General features: G+C 36.4%; 2 protein-coding genes across 3 annotated transcripts in view; one reads left to right on the top strand and one right to left on the bottom strand.

The window, feature by feature from the left end:
* The first annotated feature begins 1,075 nt into the window (after positions 1–1,075).
* zgc:91910 (Zinc finger protein 706-like) lies at positions 1,076–7,793 on the top strand. The gene is made up of 4 exons (XM_022197780.2): positions 1,076–1,178; positions 4,186–4,336; positions 4,960–5,081; positions 6,797–7,793. Exons 2-3 carry the CDS (start codon positions 4,202–4,204, stop codon positions 5,053–5,055), a joined length of 231 nt encoding a protein of 76 aa, XP_022053472.1. The 5' UTR covers positions 1,076–1,178; positions 4,186–4,201; the 3' UTR covers positions 5,056–5,081; positions 6,797–7,793.
* The window catches only part of bmp8a (bone morphogenetic protein 8a), a 24,567-nt gene continuing 13,090 nt past the window's right edge, over positions 7,713–19,189 (bottom strand). For both annotated transcript variants that reach the window (XM_051956146.1, XM_022197781.2), the window contains 5 exons: positions 13,904–14,052; positions 12,972–13,151; positions 12,566–12,645; positions 11,016–11,126; positions 7,713–10,172 (listed from right to left, as the gene is read on the bottom strand). In XM_051956146.1, the coding sequence (XP_051812106.1) occupies positions 10,023–10,172; positions 11,016–11,126; positions 12,566–12,645; positions 12,972–13,151; positions 13,904–14,052 (670 nt within the window). In that variant the 3' untranslated portion in view covers positions 7,713–10,022. The remainder of the gene's footprint in view (positions 10,173–11,015; positions 11,127–12,565; positions 12,646–12,971; positions 13,152–13,903; positions 14,053–19,189) is intronic.

Below are 19,189 nucleotides of genomic sequence, written 5' to 3'. Positions count from 1 at the left end.
ATCAACTAATGAAATTTAAAATTATATGTGTGAAATTTTAGCTTCATATATCAAATACTAGATGAATTTATAACTTGCCAATCAACCTACAGTGGTGGAAAAAAGTTTTCAGACATGCCATGCATTTGTGAAATTTGCATTAAGAATCAAGTGCAGTTTCGTTTAGTAGTCACAGCCAAAATACTAAACAAATCCTTAAAAAGCCATTAAACATTTAAAATCGAATGGTTCCATAAAAATACATAAGAAATTTTGAGTATATGATCATTTTGATACCAGTGATCCACTAATGAAGGTTGTGCATTTTATTAAGACACAGTTTTTGTTGCCGTGCTTCGTGTCTACATAAAGCCAGCAAATTTGAAAGTTCTTCAGAGACAAAAATGGTTAAAACAAGGAATCTAGCGCAGGAAATACGCCTGAAGATACAGATTATCAGCGAGAAAGTGCAGATAGTCCTTCTGCAGTTGGATACACTCTACAGAAATACAGAAGAACCAACAGTTTGGAAAACAAACCAAGATCTGGGCGTCCAAGCGTTTCTTCAGCAAGAAATGACCGCATCCTGGTCCGCATGTGCAGAGAAAACCACTAAATGGCATCACAGGAGCTTCAGCAACATACCGAGCAGCGAGATGATTTGAAACTGCTCAATGTTGCGAGAGCTCCCTCCTTCAGGATCCACACTCCCTCAGCATACCTCCACTGTGCAGCAACGTTCCCTCTTGGCAAGATCACCTTCAGGATCTTCCAGGAGACGTCTGAGAAGCTGTGATCACTGCTTGTATCTTTCTTGTATATTCTGTTGATTTTATCTACATTATGTTTTTCTATTTTTTTTTTCACTTTTATACCCTAATAGTCTGTGTTGTCTTGTTATTTATCCCTTTATTGAATATTCATGCTAAGTTAACAACTTAATTTCCCTCTGAAGGATTAATAAAGTCACTCAAGTCTAATATATAGTAAATATATATACAATATTTGCGATTTTTAGATATTTCTTTTAGTGCCATTTTTCCTGTTGTCCCGCATCGTTTTAACCTGGGCGTCCAGCTCCGCTCCCGTCCAGCAGGGGGCGCTGCTCGGAACACTCTCGGCTTGAACTTCCTCAGAGTTTTCTCTGGCACTCGGAAAAGACAACGACAAAGGAGCGCAGACAGAGTCGAATCTCGAAGGTAAATCCGCCTAAAAACCAAAGATTTCTTACTATCACATGCCTGTAACTTATTGAAGAGCCGTATAAGGTAGAGTTTTATTTAAATCCGTCCATTTTTCTCCTATAGAACCGTGTTGTCCAGTAATTTACAGCTACATGTAATGGTAGATTCCTTAGCTCGCCGAGCTAACGGTGTTAGCAAGGCGGCGCCGGTTGAGGAAAGGCCCGTTCTGACGATGCTAACAGTTGTCGCGAAACCGGTTGTTTTGTTGATGTTTAACTGGGAAACAACATCAGATATATGTCTGTAGATTAGTGTAATCAATCAGCTGCCATGTTATAGTTAATTATAAGCAATACCCAATTGTTTCAGCAGTTGTATCGTGAGTGGCTAGCTGTATGCTAACGTTAAGGTAACTAGCTCCATTAGCTGCTGGTGTGTTGTGATATTATTGAACGCTAAAGGATGGAACAGGTAAATGAAGGTCAACGGTCAGTTTATATAATCAGCACTGTGTTTAGTTTGTGGTAAAATTGGTTATTTAGCTCCGTAAAGTCGACGTTAAGTTCATGTAAACCTCACTTCAGTTCATATTTCTCTCTGTCTCACGTCTTGTTTGGTATTGAGCAGCAGTGGAAGGAAATGTATTTACTTTGAGATTTGTAATGCAAATAATACTGAGCAGATACACTGTAAAAGCGTATGTGAGGAGAGCTAACACTGTGTTATATAATTCAAAGGAACCTCATCCCTGCGTGGTTCAAGATGAACTTTAATGCGTCAACATTTATGTTCCAGTAACATAATGTACATTTGTGTCAATGGAAAATTGTGTATCATCAGTGTGTCATTTTTTTTTTCTAAATTTTGTGCTTTTATAGCCATATGACATTTTAAACATCCAAATTTTATTCAAGTAAAGTTTGCAATGTCATTGTAATTTTCTGTCAAGAAGCAAGCAGCTTCCTTTAAAGCACATATTTGCACTTTGAGAAAAAAATAGGGCTGAACAATATCAGAAAAATCTGACATCCCAACATGCATTGTGATATAAAAATGCACATACATTTGGACCAGATGACTGGAATAACTGTATTTGAAAATAAATAAACATTGCAGAATAATTTCGATCACTTTTTAGGTCATGCATCCCTTTTAAACCAAGAAATGAATTCCACTTGCATTCAGTTGACAGTTATTCAGATGCCCCTGACTAAAACTGAAACCTACTGCCCAGTTTCATTGAGGTTGTAATACTCAGTTTTAGTCAGTTGACTTAGAGAAGTGATGATTCAGTTGTGTGGTCATTTTGAAGGCTGTAGTTTTGTGGTGCTGCTGGACTTTGCTGCGTTGCATTGACCGGTGATCCTATTTTTTGCTGCTTTGATGTCAAAAAGGGTTGTTGTCTTAGCTAAGTTATAGTAACGTCTGAGAGAATTTGCTGCTTCTCTTCATGTTTGTGAAACTGAGCTGTCAAACAAAAGAACAGATTTGAAGACTTAACCTTAAGTTTTTGGGGGAAATTTTATAATGAAAATAATTGTTAGTCGTAAGCAGCTTGGTTTTAGCTTGATGCACCTGATAAGCTTACAGTTGTGTAAACCTTCATTGTTATATTAGGCATGATATAATCTACACTTGATGTGTTTACAGTTCAGTCTCACAGTTTGCTAGACTCTGTAATATCATGTGTAGTTTTGAGTTTCTACTAGATGACATAACGCTTCTCTCTGAAATGTTTTCTTTCCAAAATCATGCTCATTAATTTGACTCTTAACCCTTGGGTCAAGAGATACCCATTTTACATCAGATGTGGGTCACCTTTGACCCATGTTGTGCATCAAAGGGTTCAGAGAAGTTTTCCACAAGGTTTGTGAATCTGCCTGCAAGAATTAGTTCCAACTCACCATTATGTTTGCTTTTTTTTAGTTCTTGTGCTTCAGACTAAATAAAGAACATTTATTGTTTGGGCTTTTTTTGTACATGTTGTCTTAAAACACCAAGCTGTTGCCACAAATGTGGAAGTGTGGTATATGAGTGTCATTGTGTATCTGTTAAAACTAAGGGGCTTATCTCATGTCAGGAAAAGCAGCTGAATGTGGTGAGAAGTGCACACATAGTTTTGGTCATGTTTTGGGTCAGATAGTGGCATTAAATCATGTAGAAACATCAGGAAAAAGCCAGCAATCATCCATCCATCCATTATCTGCTTATTCCTCATTCGGGTCATGGAGGGGCTGGAGTCTATCCCAGCTGACTTAGGGTGAAGACAGGACATCCTGGACAGGTCATCAGTCTATCACAGTGTTTAGAGACAAGCAATCACACTCACATTCACACCTATGGACAATTTAGAATCCCCATTTAATCTCAGCCTGTTTTTGGACTGTGGAAGGAAGCTTTAGAACCCAGAGAAAACCCACAGGGATCTTCTAGCTGCAAGGCAACAGTGGCAACCGCCCGCCAGCAGTCATATTCAGTTTAATTTTAAGCCTTCGTTAGCATCAGAATAGAGAGATACATCAACAGTCTGCAGTTAGTCTGTAACAGGGTTAAAGTTCCTCTGTATTTAGTGTATTGTGGTATTAGACTTCCCCAGAGGGAAATTTTGTTGTTATAGCAGTTGGATATTCCACAACAAGGGGGTAAACAACAAGACAACACACAATATTAGGGTCAGGTATAAAGTGAAGGTATCATAAAATAGAATAAGAATATTGGAAAATATAATATAGAAAGAGAAAATTAACAAAATAAACAAGAGTATTCAAGAGTGACACAGAAATTATGTTATATTTCATTTTGGCTGCTAAGAAATTGTTTTCTCACTAAAATGACAATTCAAAGTCACCACACCTGCTCATCACATCCCTGAACATATTAAAAATTTTGAAATTCATACATTTTAAAAATGTATGAATTTCTTTTATAATGTAGGACACTAAAGCTGTGATTTAGGATTTGGACTTCAAAAGCAGAGAAATCTTCCCATTCTAATCGGTCTTGTTCGCCTTTCTCCCTGCAGGTCGAAGCTGAGGGCCATGGCTCGTGGGCAGCAGAAGATTCAGTCCCAGCAAAAGAACGCCAAGAAGGCAGCAGAGAAGAAGAAATCTCAGGGCGCCGACCAGAAGACTGCAGCCAAAGCAGCGCTGGTCCACACCTGCCCCGTCTGCCGGGTGAGTCTGAGACACCGATAGCAGCTGAGTACTGATCAGGTTCATGTGGAGCTTTAAGGGTTTTCCAATGAGGACTCTGTTTCCTCCCCAAACTAACTTTAGACCTTTCTCTATTTGGAAATTTAACATTTACAGGCTTGTAGACTTTTCATAGTGAAATTAAGATGATGAACTTTATAAGAACATGAGCTTTCCAGATTCTCACTAAGCTCAGAGTTGTGAATTAGGACCTCTGTTGTTTAGATGAAGCAGCTTCACATCTTCAGCTGCGACATGAAGTTAGAAGATGTTACTGTTGACCTATAAAATGTAAAAACTGAAGAATTAGTAAACTTCAGCCCCAAATCGAGTTAATGAGATTCAATGGGGGATTCAAAACAATTAGAATTTGATAAAGTGTTATTGATTTTGTTAGTTATTGGGTTTACGTGTGGAAATAAGTGATCAAATTTAAGTTTTTCATTTAGCACGTTTTTTGAAGGCATTTAACTGTCAGAAATCTTCTGAAACATTTACCTGATTTTAGAAACAATTTGCTAAGAATTAACATGTCAAATCTAGTTTAACAATTTAATGAGTGACGAAAATAAAATGAACTCATACCTTGTTTGTCTTTATTTTAGACACAGATGCCCGACCCCAAAACCTTCAAGCAGCACTTTGAGAGCAAACATCCCAAGTCCCCGATGCCTCCTGAGCTGGCCGACGTTCAGGCATAAAGGCCTCTGACTGGACCTGAACCTGGGTAAGTTCTACCTGAATTGCTTCTAAGCTGTAGTAAAGGCAGATTTTTCTTCATAGTGATCTGTATTTTTGTAGCTTTGGGCTGGGTTGCACCGACAAAGATTAATTTAAGAAAAATAGTGTAGTGAACGGAGGTTTAAAATGAGAGAATCTAGCTTTAAATTCAGCAGAGCTCCGTTACACAATTAAAAACTAAATGTGTTGATGTAAACCAAAGTTAAGCAGCGTTCAAGCAACACAGCTTGTTTTCCCAAAGTAAATAAATGAATACTTCAATAAAAAAACATTTTTAAAAACTTGCTTGCATTAGTTACTCATTGAACCTAAACCTGTTGGCAGATTTCAGGCATTTCTCTTTTTAAAAAATTAACCAAAATTCAACCAAACCAACCAAGAAACTATGAAAACAGAAATCCTTTCAGCTTTGATTGTCTGGGAGCATTTTAAAGCTTCCTCAAGAAAAAAAACAAGCAGAAGTTCAAGATATTATACATCAGTCTGTATGTCTCATTCAAAAATTTGACAAAAAAGATAAAAATGTTGCATCAGACTCTATATAAAGAAACAACACAATACACCCTTTACTGAGCTTCCTGACAATAATTTAGTTTTCTGGTGAACTGCAGGCTGTCTTTAGAGAAAATGAAACATACTTTATTGATAAAATAAATGCTGCATGGCTCAAAAATATACAGAGAAGCTAGCTGTTGGAAGATCCACTCAGCGTGGTGAAACAACTTTTTAAAACTCAAAAGTTATGCGCAGACGTCTGACGAAAGAAGAGTTTGTAGAAGTTGTAAAAATGCAAGTAGTAAAATATCTCTAATTTTTTAGGCCAACATTATTTTTCCTGTATTGATAACAATTGTGGGCACTTGAAAAAACTGCTGTACATGTTGATTTAGGTCTAGAAAGTTTTATAAAACAGAGAAATTTCACTTTAGCTTTTGTCATTTTCATGATTTATGACATTCTGACTGTCGTACAGCACAGAAGAGATCTCCGAAGAAGAGGAGTTCTCTCACCTTCTTAATGGTTTTGCTGTTTCCATAGAGATACAGGACTTTAGATTACAGTAAAAATGAACCAACAGTGAAGAAAATGTAACCCTTCTGAAAGGTTTCTATGCCAGAACCCTTTCAGAAGGGTAACAGTGGATCACATTTCTCTGTCTCAGTCATGGTTGTAAAATGTCTATACACCTTATGAAGCTTACTACACTTTAGATCACGGTGCCTTCAAATGTGTAAACACTGTATATTGACATTTAATACATTTAGTATTCTATAGATTTTAAAATTACAAGTGTTTTATTTATAGTGTTGTACAGGAACTTTTTTTTAGAGTTATACTAACCTTCCAGTTTTGTCTCTTTTTTATTTTTGTTGTTGTATGTAAGCTACTGAATATTTGACTTTCCCTCAGGATTACTAAAGTATCTATTTCATACTGGAGTTCTAAGTCTAGCTGTAACTTCACTAAATTGAATTCAAGTTTAGAGTAAATGCTGAGGTTTAAATGTAATCGAGCTTGATTTTACGCTTGTTTTAGAGTTTGGTGGAACATAATTTAGAGTGAGCTGTGATTCAATCAGGTTTAAAATGAATCCTTTTGGTGCAACCCTGCAGAAGATGAAATAAAAAATACTACTAGCAAGTGTTACTTAAAGTGGATTAATCACTGCTGATACAAACACAACCACACCTGTTTCTTCAGATACGCAGTGACCACGGACTGAACGTTGAATCCCCTGAAGGATGATGAACTCTGGGACCTGTCAGTATTCACGGACGTCGGGTCGGGATGGGATGGGATGGATGTGTGTATGTGCTGTGTACGTATGTGTGTGTGTGTTAGTGTAAGAGATAAACAGTGATGATGGGGGCAGACGTACACCAGCAGCCCATTTTTATATTTATTGTGTACCTAACTACCTTGGTATTCCAGATAAAGGGGGGAGGGCAGATTCCCAGAAAGCAGGACCAGTGACTGAAGGCAGGGAGTTCTGAAAAAGCTACAATGGAAACTTAACAAACAGGATATTTTTGAGCGTGTGGTTTAGCTGACGGCTTGAAACTATCGTCCACAGGAAGAGACGACACACGTCACTGTAGATTCACACACTCGGACGCGGCACAGCTGTCGGGTTCCACGAGTCATTCCATTTTGCACAACCTTCACAGCCGCTTTCATGACCACTGGCTTCTCAACACATGCAGTTTACGAGTGGATGGAACCCCACAGCTGTGCCTCCTCCGTGCTGCTGCTGCTCCACACTCAGTACCGCCTACAACAGTACCTCACGTTACACCACACAACAGCAACTCTATTACGTTTTAGTTTCTTTCTCCCAATTTTTTCCACTTCTACCCCGTTTCAGGCTCGTTACCGTGGCAATAAACCCATCTTTGTCCCTGCTTCGGTTAGACCAGGACCAGATTTGTTTTGTAACCCTGATTCTTTTTCTAACGCACGCAGCTCTGTGCTCATTTTGACACTTTCGGCTGTTAGTTTGAAGAAAATGTAAGTAGCCCCGATGACTGAGAGTGAAATGATTTAGTTGAAGTTACTGCCAATATTATTGACTTTTTTTGTTTTCTTTTGTTTTTCTTCTGACATTCACTAGCTGGCAAAAAACTAAGCTGATTTGCTTTCACTGTACTATTTTTTTTTTTTACCCTTTTCAATAAATTGAACAATGTATTTAATGTGATTCGTCTTCTTGGCTGACTTTGTTGAATTTGACGAGGTGATGAAACACGGGGGTCATGCAGGTATGGTGTTTATTTGTAAAAGATGAAGTTAAAATCAGTAGAACTCATTTTTACTTGATGCTTTTAGTTTGTTGTGACTCAAGCTGTTGTATCTCTTTCTTTAAAGCCAACAGATCCCACAAATGGAGTCTAAAGAAAGAGATGAAACAGTTTGTGTTCTTCAGTGGAAAAGAGACTCAAGGTAAAGCAGTGAAAATACTCTAAACAGATGTTGATTCTTCTTTTTAAGGGCTAAAATATTGCTGCTGAAACGGTCCACAGCTGGTCCTCCTGTCTGCTGAGAGTATGATCCTCATCTACTGGAAGTGATAAACTGACTGTGGATAAGTTCCTCATACAAACCTCACTTCATAGGAACCAAACTGTTCCTTAAGGTGTAACTCTTTATTTTTAGTGTTGCAGCTGAAATAGTTTATCACTTTAGCATCAGAAAGTCAGCCAAAACAGCTACTTAACCTTCTTTTAAATGTCTGTTTAGAAAAAGGAAAAGAAGAAGTCAGTAGTTTTCTTCTGTTAAACTTCATTTTAGCTGCTCATGAGGAAGGCAAGTTCCAAATTTTATACATCTTGCTGTGACTATACTCCATTGCAAACACATTTGTTGTTGCTGTTCTACTTTCTAGTCTGCTTGGAGGACATCCGTTACATACACAACTGTTCAAAAGTTTGGTGTCATCCAGACAATCTCATATTTTCTATGAAAACTCACACTTTTATCCATGTGCTAACATAACTGCACAAAAGTTTTCTATTCATCAATGAGCCTTTCAGTACCATTAGCTAACACAATGTAGCATTAGAACACAGGAGTGATGGTTGCTGGAAATGTTCCTCTGTACCCCTATGGAGATATTCCATTAAAAATCAGCTGTTCCCAGCTAGAATAGTCATTTAATACATTTACAATGTCTAGACTGTATTTCTGATTCATTTAATGTGATCTTCATAAAGAAAAAAATGCTTTTCTTTAAAAAATGAGGACCTTTCTAAGTGACTCCAAACAGTAGTGTAGCTGTACAGTAGAAAGTAATGTACATTTTTCTTTGCACATGTGCTTTACTGCATTTGTTGCCAGTCAGATTTGTACAGATTATGAAATGTACATCCACAGATGTGTGTGGAAGCTGAAACAGTAACTGTACAGGTGTCAGTGAGACCAGTGTTCATCTACAAATGTCCATGTGATGTAGAGTTTATCATCTGCACGAGTCTGCAGCGACCAAAGGCTGCACATTTTGTAGTGAAGTCAAAATTTATGTTGCATGGATCCTTGCAGATGCAGAAAGTGTAACTCTGACCTGGCACATGTAAGGCTAGTGTTTAGATCTGCAAGGATGTAAACTTCATTCTGCACAAGTCTGTCTGGCAGCCACAGCACCCGACATGCATGGATGACACAAAATCTGATCTACTGTGTACATTCAGAGCTTTGACTCCAAGCTAACTGGAAAATAGTGTCATAACTGTTTACAGTTGAGTATATCTTGGCCTTAAAATGACATTTGATTATTTACAGTCCGAGCCATAAAAAAGATGAGACACGTTTTTATTAATTGAATACATTTTAATAATCTCTTCATATACATTTTTGCGTAACAACAGTAGTGCTGTGAGTTAATCTCCTCCTTACAACAGATCAGGCATCACTAATGGTTCCTGAAACCATCCAATATCATTTGCCTTTCTGTCGTTACAGACTGAACCTGTAGTAAAATGAAGTCTGTGTGGTTTGATGCTGGTGAGACAAATTCTGTTTGAAAACATTTGAATTTAGATGCAGAGTTAGAATCGGTGAACGTTTTCTTTTAGGTGGGTTGTATGAGGAAGTGTGGACTATATTTAGAATTTTCTCACCACTCTCCTTGCTGTCGGACAGCTCGTTTCTTTTAAAATTACTTTCTCTGAACTTCTGTATTTCTTCCTGTGTTGCACAGCTGGAACTGTGCAGGAATAAAGAAGTTCAATAGATGAGAAAATGTCACACCAGAAGAAACACCTGTCTGACAGTACGGTAAAGTGGTGAGAATATTCTAAGTAAACCAAACACTTAACTAATGTTGACTGTTTGTGTTCTCAGCAGCACACAGCTGAGCTTCTTGTTTACCTCATACAACCCCACTGCAGAGAAACTCAACCTCTTCTCTGGGAGTCCAGATGTTGAATCAGCCTCATAGACAGCCGCAGGTCTTCACCACCATGTTGCGATGCTTCTTCAGGATAACGTTGTTGTTGTCGTCGTAGAACAGGACTGAGATGGGGCTGAGCTTCGTCGGGGCGCAGCACGCTTTGGGAACCTCGTCCGGCTTCAGGAGGTGAACCTGACAAACACCATGTTAAGATTTATAGTTAGGTTTTATACAGAACAGTAAAGCTATTTATAGCTTTTCCTCACTGAAGAATACCAATACAGGAAAACTCTAATAGAGCATTTAAAATCCTTGAGCAGTGTGATATTGTATCTGCATACAATATCACACTGTGTAGAATAGTTAAGTGTTGGATGAGACTAATGAAGCAGGAAAGAGGAAAAATAATGTGCTTCCCTCTTTCTCTAAACTTTGCAGTTGATCCGTAATGTTGATGCTTTAGCTCTAAAAACAGAGTAGCCGGAGTTAGATTTTGTTCTTTTAGGTCACAAGCTGAATTAAAACTGATCATATTTCATATTTTTTACGTCTTAAAGCAACAGTTTGGTTTCTTTTTTTATAGGACGTACTCAGTTGTCAGTGTGTCATTTACAACAGATGAAACCTTCAGTTTGGAGAAGCTAAATAATGACCTTCTTTGGACAGGAACTGGCGCACCTGACTTTTTTTTCCAAGTTATTTTTTTGGGCTTTGTCAAATTTAGTCGAGAATCAGACAGGAAAGCCGAGAGAAGATTGGGGCAAGACCTGCAGCAAAGGGCTGTGAGCTGGAATCAAACCAGACCACTGCATGGGGGACTATAGCCCCTTAGCTGGCAGACCAGGTGACCCATAAACAGGGGCTATAATCCCCCCCCACAGCGGTCTGGTTTGATTCCAGCTCACAGCCCTTTGCTGCAGGTCTTCACCCCGCTCTTCTCTCTACTTTCCTGTCTGACTCTCGACTAAACCTGTCAGATAAAGTCAAAAATACCTTAAAAAAAACATCCATTTCGTAGTGATGCATTTTACTCACCACCTGCTGGATGAGGGCGTGGTTGGTGGCGTTCATGCAGGATCCCAGAGGATAAAAACATTCTCCATCACAGTAGTACGCCGAGTATCCGGTCGGAGCCAAAACCCAGTCCTGTGATCGACAGAAACAAAAGTCATGAAGCAGAAAGACTGGCTGGAAAAATAAAACATTCATATAATCTACAAAAGAAAATACCACAGCCGTCTAATCTGACATTAAATAAGAACGCACCTGTTGAGTTTTAATAACATAAGACATTACACAGTGGGAAGGTAAAAGAAATTAAACATGTTACTAGTTTAAAAAAAACTTGGTCACAAGAAATAAAACCAAGAGTTAAAATATCCAGTTTTATACTAAAGTGAAGAGTTCCACCACTAGAGGGAGTCAAACCTCAAAGAAAAGATTCTATCAGGAGTAAATGAAATCAAATACTGTTAATTTAACTGTTAATGTCTGTGTATTTTTAGGATTTAAGTGTGCAGATCCTGTTGACAGCCTAAATTAACTATTAATGTAGAACTACTGAAACTATAAATCCCTGACCCCAGAATAAGAACATCAGCTATAATATATTAACGTTTTTTCATCACTTTTCATGACAGAATTATAAATATCTAGTAGCTGCCCATTATTAAATTAACTGCTAACTGTGTTTTTTTTTTAAATCACCTGTTAATCTATTTTTAGGATAGTGTAAATTCTCTGATTCCAGCTTCTTTCATATATATACATATTTAAGTTTCTTTCCATATATATGACATTTTATTGACGAAACCACTAATTAATGAACTGAATGACAATGAGAATAGCTGCTACCATGAAACTCCAGTCATTTCTTGATAATTGTTTAAAAATGTCAAAGTGAAAGTTCATAATTTATGTCTGACTCCTCATATAAATGTCAGTAATAATGTAAGAACGCAAATAATTCCAATTTGAGGACAAAATTAAACGGAAAACATCTTAATTTTAAAATGTTGTTACAAGCTTAGATAAGTTTTTAAAAAGACACATTTTTTTATTTTCTGACTTTGTTTTAGAATTGAAAATCGATGGAGTTGAAGGTGTAGAGATTGACCAACCGTTTCTTTTCTGAAAACTGAAATAAAACCAAGTGGAATTGAATCCATCCATCCATCCTCTATACACCGCTTTATCCTCATTAGGGTCGCGGGGGGAGCTGGAGCCTATCCCAGCTGACTCGGGCGAAGGCAGGGGACACCCAGGACAGGTCGCCAGTCTGTCGCAGGGCTACATACACAGACGAACACTCACATTCACACCTACGGGCAATTTAGAGTACTCAATTAACCTCAGCATATTTTTGGACTGTGGGAGGAAGCTGGAGTACCCGGAGAAAACCCACGCATGCTCAGGGAGAACATGCAAACTCCATGCAGAAAGATCCCAGGCCCACCCCGGGATTCGAACCAGGGATCTTCTTGCTGCAAGGCGAAAGTGCTAACCACTACTCCACTGAGCAGCCGGAATTGAATCCTCTCCAATAAAACTAGACTAATATAAATGAAGAAACTTTAGAAACGGACCTTCCAGCCGAGATCACTGAAGCTGACGTAGAGTTCATGTTTTTTACAGGGTTGACCTCCGTTGTTAGCAGGACTCCGATCTGGAAAGAGAAAAACATTTAGTAAGATCAAACAATGATGAGATTTACAGGATAAGATTAAAACTATTAACTTGTCTCACTATATTTTGTATATTTTAAGGTTTTACTACAGTTATTATCATCCCAGTGAGGTGAGTTTTCCTACAATTCCATTTAACTTCATTTAAAATCTATACAAGTTGTTCCTTCTCAGTCGTCCTGAAACAGATTTTAGAAGCTGAACTGGCTGGATAGATCGTTTCCACGTCTTGAAAATGTTCCAAATTAACTTTTAAAGCCACAAACCAGAGTATACCAGAGTCTAATGTGAGTCTGTGCAGTCTTACTGTGGATGCTGGGCACCGGGAGGTCGTATTTGAGTTTCTTCTTGCGAGGATGAGGCTTGACAGCTCGCGGCGGCCGACAGGGAACTTGACTCTCCCTGAAGAAGGTCACCATGAAGGGCTGCTTGGAGCGAGGACCCCGACGACCCACCAACCCGATCCAGCCGGCGGACAGGGAGCGGTCTGAAGGGAGGTATTTTCACAAGATGAACTTTATATTACATCACATAAAAACACCACTGAACACATTAGTGAGCCGAGAAACATCGACTTTAGTTTGACGGCTGCACTGCAAAAACTCAAAATCTTCCCAAGTCTGTTTGTCTTATTTTTAGTCAAAATGTCTCATCCCACTTGATTTAAGATAAATTTACTTAACAAGTGACATTTCAGCAAGATGGATGGACTTGTTTTAAGACAATATTTAATCTGTGGAGGCAAAAAGAAGTTCTCGTTAATGAGATTCCCTGTGTCCAGACTTTAAGGATGGCCTGTATTTTGTTGTCACACTTGTCTCCTCTTTGTGGAAACACAGATTAGATAAATGAACATTCAATTAATTTTTATTACGAGATGAAATAACTTTGTGTGGCAGATTTTTTTTAAAACAACAAAAAATTAAATGTTATGCAAACAAAGGCTTTATTTTTGGCCAAATTAAAAGTGATTTAGATTTTGAAAAGTATGATTTTAAGTTTAGATTTGGTCAGTTTTCTAAAGAAACTAACAATCGCACACGTAGCTCAATGACAACCTGAAAATTCGATTGTTCTCACTGTTTTACAGTTTCTGGCTTGGACAAATTGTGTAATTCTGTGATTTTTTTTTTTTTAAAACGATAACCCACCAATGGTTTTTGGAGTTCAGCAGAAATAAATCATCGAAGGTGAGTTTTGTGTTTATGATGTTGTGTTGTGGTCCAGCAGTGAACCCACCTTCCTCGGTCTCCACATACAGTCTTATTCCCAGGTTGCTTCGAGGGTGGAGCAGCCAGTGGTTGGAGGCCGCGGTGACGTCGAAGGCCAACCAGCCCTCCTGACCTGCAGGAACCGACTGCATGTCCAGCAGCACCAGCTCTGGTTCTCTGTGGGCGAAAGAAAGACGGAAATTTATACGAACTGCAAAAGCTAATAATACTGGTTCTTCATATTTATCCAACACAGACCAGGATTTTTTAGTAGGCATACTTGACTCTTATTATATCCTGTACTTTTTACTGAGATTATTTACAACCTATTATATTCTGACGTTTTTACCCACATAGGAAGGTTACTATAGTAAATACACTATATTCTGTTGATTTAGTGAGAGCTGTCTTTGTGTTTTCTTTTTCTCACTTCACTTTCCTCCCATTGTCTTATTCTGAATTTTTGACCTGTTGTCTCTCTGGTGTTTCCAGAGCGAGAGAGACTGTTTTGTTGCATAAAACACTTTGTATTACGTTCTATATGTATTAAACAGTAATCAAAAGAAGTCTGATTGTGTTGAATTGAAAAGTCAACTGTAGAGAAACATGACGAAGAGAACAAGATAAACAATAAAAACACCATACACATACTGCACTCTGACACTTTTTAAAACATATGACTTTTATCAAACCACTTACTCAACATGATGTTTTTTCCACATTTTGGACGACATACTAAACTATGACGTTTTTGTCATATTTTGGACGACAAAATATCCATCCATCCTCTTTACACCACTTTATCCTCATTCGGGTCGTGGGGGGTGCTGGAGCCTATCCCAGCTGACTCGGGTGAAGGCAGGGGACACCCTGGACAGGTCGACGACAAAATATGGCGTTCTTTTTCATATTTTGGACGACATACTAAACTATGACATTTTTGTGACTTTTTGCATGATATACTCAACTATGACGTTTTATTTCCTATTTTAGATGACATACTAAACTTTGACGTTCTTTTTCATATTTCGGACGACATACTAAACTATGATGGTTTTTTTTCATATTTTGGATGACATAGTAAACTCTGACGTTTTTGTGACATTTTGGACAACATACTAAACTATGATGTTTTTTTCAACATTTTGGACGACATACTAAACTATGAAGTTTCAGTAATATTTTGGACGACATACTAAACTTTGACGTTCTTTTTCATATTTTGGGCTACCTGGTTGATCCTGCCAGTAGCATATGCTTGTCTCAAAGATTAAGCCATGCAAGTCTAAGTACACACGGCCGGTACAGTGAAGCTGCGAATGGCTCATTAAATACTAAACTATGACGTTTTTGTAACATTTTGGACGATATACTAAACTATGACTTTTTTTAACCACACACTATACTATGACTTTTTTTTAACCACATACTATACTATGACCTTTTTTACCCCATATTATACTATGATTTTTTTTTAACCACACACTATACTAGGACTATTTTAACCACATACCATTCTACGACTTTTTTTAGCCACATAATATAGTAGGACTTTTTTTTAACCCCATACTATACTATGACTTTTTTTAACCACCTACCATTCTACGACTTTTTTTAACCACATACTATACTATGACTTTTTTAACCACATACTCTACGAGGACTTTTTTTTAACCCCATACCATTCTACGACTTTTTTTTAACCACATACTATACTATGACTTTTTTTAACCACATACTATGACTTTTTTTAACCACATACTATATTATGACTTTTTTTAACCACACACTATACTATGACTTTTTTTTAACCACATACTATATTATGACTTTTTTTAACCACACACTATACTATGACCTTTTTTACCCCATACTATACTATGACTTTTTTTAACCACACACTATACTATGACTATTTTAACCACATACCATTCTACGACTTTTTTTAGCCACATAATATAGCAGGACTTTTTTTTAACCCCATACTATACTATGACTTTTTTTTTAACCACCTACCATTCTACGACTTTTTTTAACCACATACTATACTATGACTTTTTTAACCACATACTCTACTAGGACTTTTTTTTTTAACCCCATATCATTCTACGACTTTTTTAAACCACATACTATACTATGACTTTTTTTTAACCACACACTATACTATGACTATTTTAACCACATACCACACTATGACTACTATTTAACCACATACTATATTATGACTTTTTTTAACCACATACTATACTATGACCTTTTTTACCCCATACTATACTATGACTTTTTTAACCACACACTATACTATGACTATTTTAACCACATACCATTCTACGACTTTTTTAGCCACATAATATAGCAGGACTTTTTTTTAACCCCATACTATACTATGACTTTTTTTTTAACCACCTACCATTCTACGACTTTTTTTAACCACATACTATACTATGACTTTTTTAACCACATACTCTACTAGGACTTTTTTTTTAACCCCATACCATTCTACGACTTTTTTAAACCACATACTATACTATGACTTTTTTTTAACCACACACTATACTATGACTATTTTAACCACATACCACACTATGACTACTATTTAACCACAGACTATATTGTGACTTTTTTTAACCACATACTATATTATGACTTTTTTTAACCACATACTATACTATGACTTTTTTTAACCACACACTATACTATGACTTTTTTAACCACATACTCTACTAGGACTTTTTTTTAACCCCATACCATTCTCCGACTTTTTTAAACCACATACTATACTATGACTTTTTTTTAACCACACACTATACTATGACTATTTTAACCACATACCATTCTACGACTTTTTTTAGCCACATAATATAGTAGGACTTTTTTTTAACCCCATACTATACTATGACTTTTTTTTAACCACCTACCATTCTACGACTTTTTTTAACCACATAATATAGTAGGACTTTTTTTTAACCCCATACTATACTATGACTTTTTTTTAACCACCTACCATTCTACGACTTTTTTTAACCACATACTATACTATGACTTTTTTAACCACATACCACACTATGACTACTATTTAACCACATACTATATTGTGACTTTTTTTAACCACACACTATACTATGACTTTTTTTAACCACATACTATATTATGACTTTTTTAACCACACACTATCCTATGACTTTTTTTAACCACATACTATATTATGACTTTTTTTAACCACACACTATACTATGACTTTTTTTTAACCACATACTATACTATGACCTTTTTTACCCCATACTATACTATGACTTTTTTTAACCACACACTATACTATGACTATTTTAACCACATACCATTCTACGACTTTTTTTAGCCACATAATATAGCAGGACTTTTTTTTAACCCCATACTATACTATGACTTTTTTTTTTAACCACCTACCATTCTACGACTTTTTTAACCACATACTATACTATGACTTTTTTAACCACATACTATACTATGACTTTTTTAACCACATACTCTACTAGGACTTTTTTTAACCCCATACTATACTATGACTTTTTTTTAACCACATACCATTCTACGACTTTTTTAAACCACAAACTCTACTAGGACTTTTTTTTAACCACATACTATACTATGACTTTTTTTAAACACATACTATACTATGACCTTTTTTAACCTGTTGCGCTTCAGTGTCCCGCTCGCGGTACACTTTGAGATCTGCAGAAGCAATTTGCTAAATGTCTGAAACTGCAAACGCGATTATACAAACACTATACGCCGATGAAAAGGTTAGATTCTCATGAATCCGCCGATATAAACCACTTTCAGATGCGATTACCACAGCGGGTGAGAAAAACACATTTGTCCGAGACACAACGAATATCCATCCATCCGTTCTCTATAGACGGCTTCAACGTACACAGCGCGACTCACATTTCCGGGTTCAATATTACACACAGATGAAAATATTCCACAAAAAACGGCCATAATCCAACCTTTTACATCCAGATGAAACAAGCCAGTAAACTATTTTGTCCAAAACATGTCCTGAAGTCGGTATATAATCCACGAATAGGTCGTTTTCAAAGAAATGCACCTCGCGATGCGCGTCCAATATTCCCTGTACTTCTCGTCATATTTTTATTTACAAATAGAATATTAGCGATTTTTTGTACTGAAAATGGCTGGAATTGACTGCAGCTTAAAGGGTTAACCACATACTATACTATGACGTTTTTAACCACATACTAACTATACTATGACTTCTATTTAACCACACGCTATACTATGACTTTTTTTTAACCACACACTATGCTATGACTTCTATTTAACCACACACTATACTATGACTTTTTTTAACCACACACTATACTATGACTTCTGTTTAACCACATACTATACTGTGACAATTTTTTTTTACAACAGATTATACTATGACACTTTTTACGACATACTATAATATGACATTTGCTTATTACATACTATGATTTTTTAAAGACATATTGTACTATGACTTTTCTTAATCACATACTATATTATGACTTTTATTAAAGACATACTATACTATGATAATTTTTGACAGTATTCTGACTTTTTTTAACCACGTACTAAACTATGACACTTTTTACGACATACTATACACTGACATTTTAGACCCCATACTATACGATGACATTTTCTTACTACATATTATGCCATTTTTTATGAAGACATACTATACTATGATTTATTTAACTACATACTATACTGTGATTTTTTTAACCACATACTATATTATGACTTTTATTTAACAACATACTATACTATGATACTTTTTTCACCACATACTATACTATGACTTTTTTCACAACATACTATACTATGACAGTTTTCATGATATACAATACTATGACGTTTTTAAACGACATACTATATATGTCTGTCAAAATGTCAAGAGAAATGACTATTCGTATATCGTAAAAAATGTCATCGTGTTGTGAATAAATGTCATAGAATAATATGTTGTAAGTAAATGTCGTAGTATAGTATATCATACAAAGAAATGTCATAGTATAATATGTCGTTCAAAAGTCATAGCGTTGTATGTCTTTGTATGTCTATTGTCATAGTATAGTATGTTGGAAAAAATGTCTTAGTATAGTATGTCATAAAAAGTCATAGTATAGTATGTTGTAAAATAATGTCAGTACTAGTGTATTGCAAAATAAAAATTTGTCTATCGTAGGTAAAAAGTCATAGTATAGTATGTCATTAAAAAAATGTCATAGCATAATATGAGGTAAAATAGGCATAATATAATTTTTTTTAAAAGTCATAGCAT

This window comes from Acanthochromis polyacanthus, chromosome 11 (genome assembly GCF_021347895.1).
Source record: "Acanthochromis polyacanthus isolate Apoly-LR-REF ecotype Palm Island chromosome 11, KAUST_Apoly_ChrSc, whole genome shotgun sequence".
Lineage (NCBI taxonomy): Eukaryota > Metazoa > Chordata > Actinopteri > Pomacentridae > Acanthochromis > Acanthochromis polyacanthus.
The sequence above is the reverse complement of the archived record's forward strand: the minus strand, read 5'-3'. Positions and strand labels throughout refer to the sequence as shown.

Excerpts from the sequence above, each read along its gene's own strand:
- zgc:91910 (XM_022197780.2), top strand. The coding sequence starts at position 4,202 with ATGGCTCGTGGGCAGCAGAAGATTCAGTCCCAGCAAAAGAACGCCAAG. Across the intron at positions 4,337-4,959 it reads ACACCTGCCCCGTCTGCCGG|ACACAGATGCCCGACCCCAA; the intron begins GTGAGTCTGAGA and ends TCTTTATTTTAG.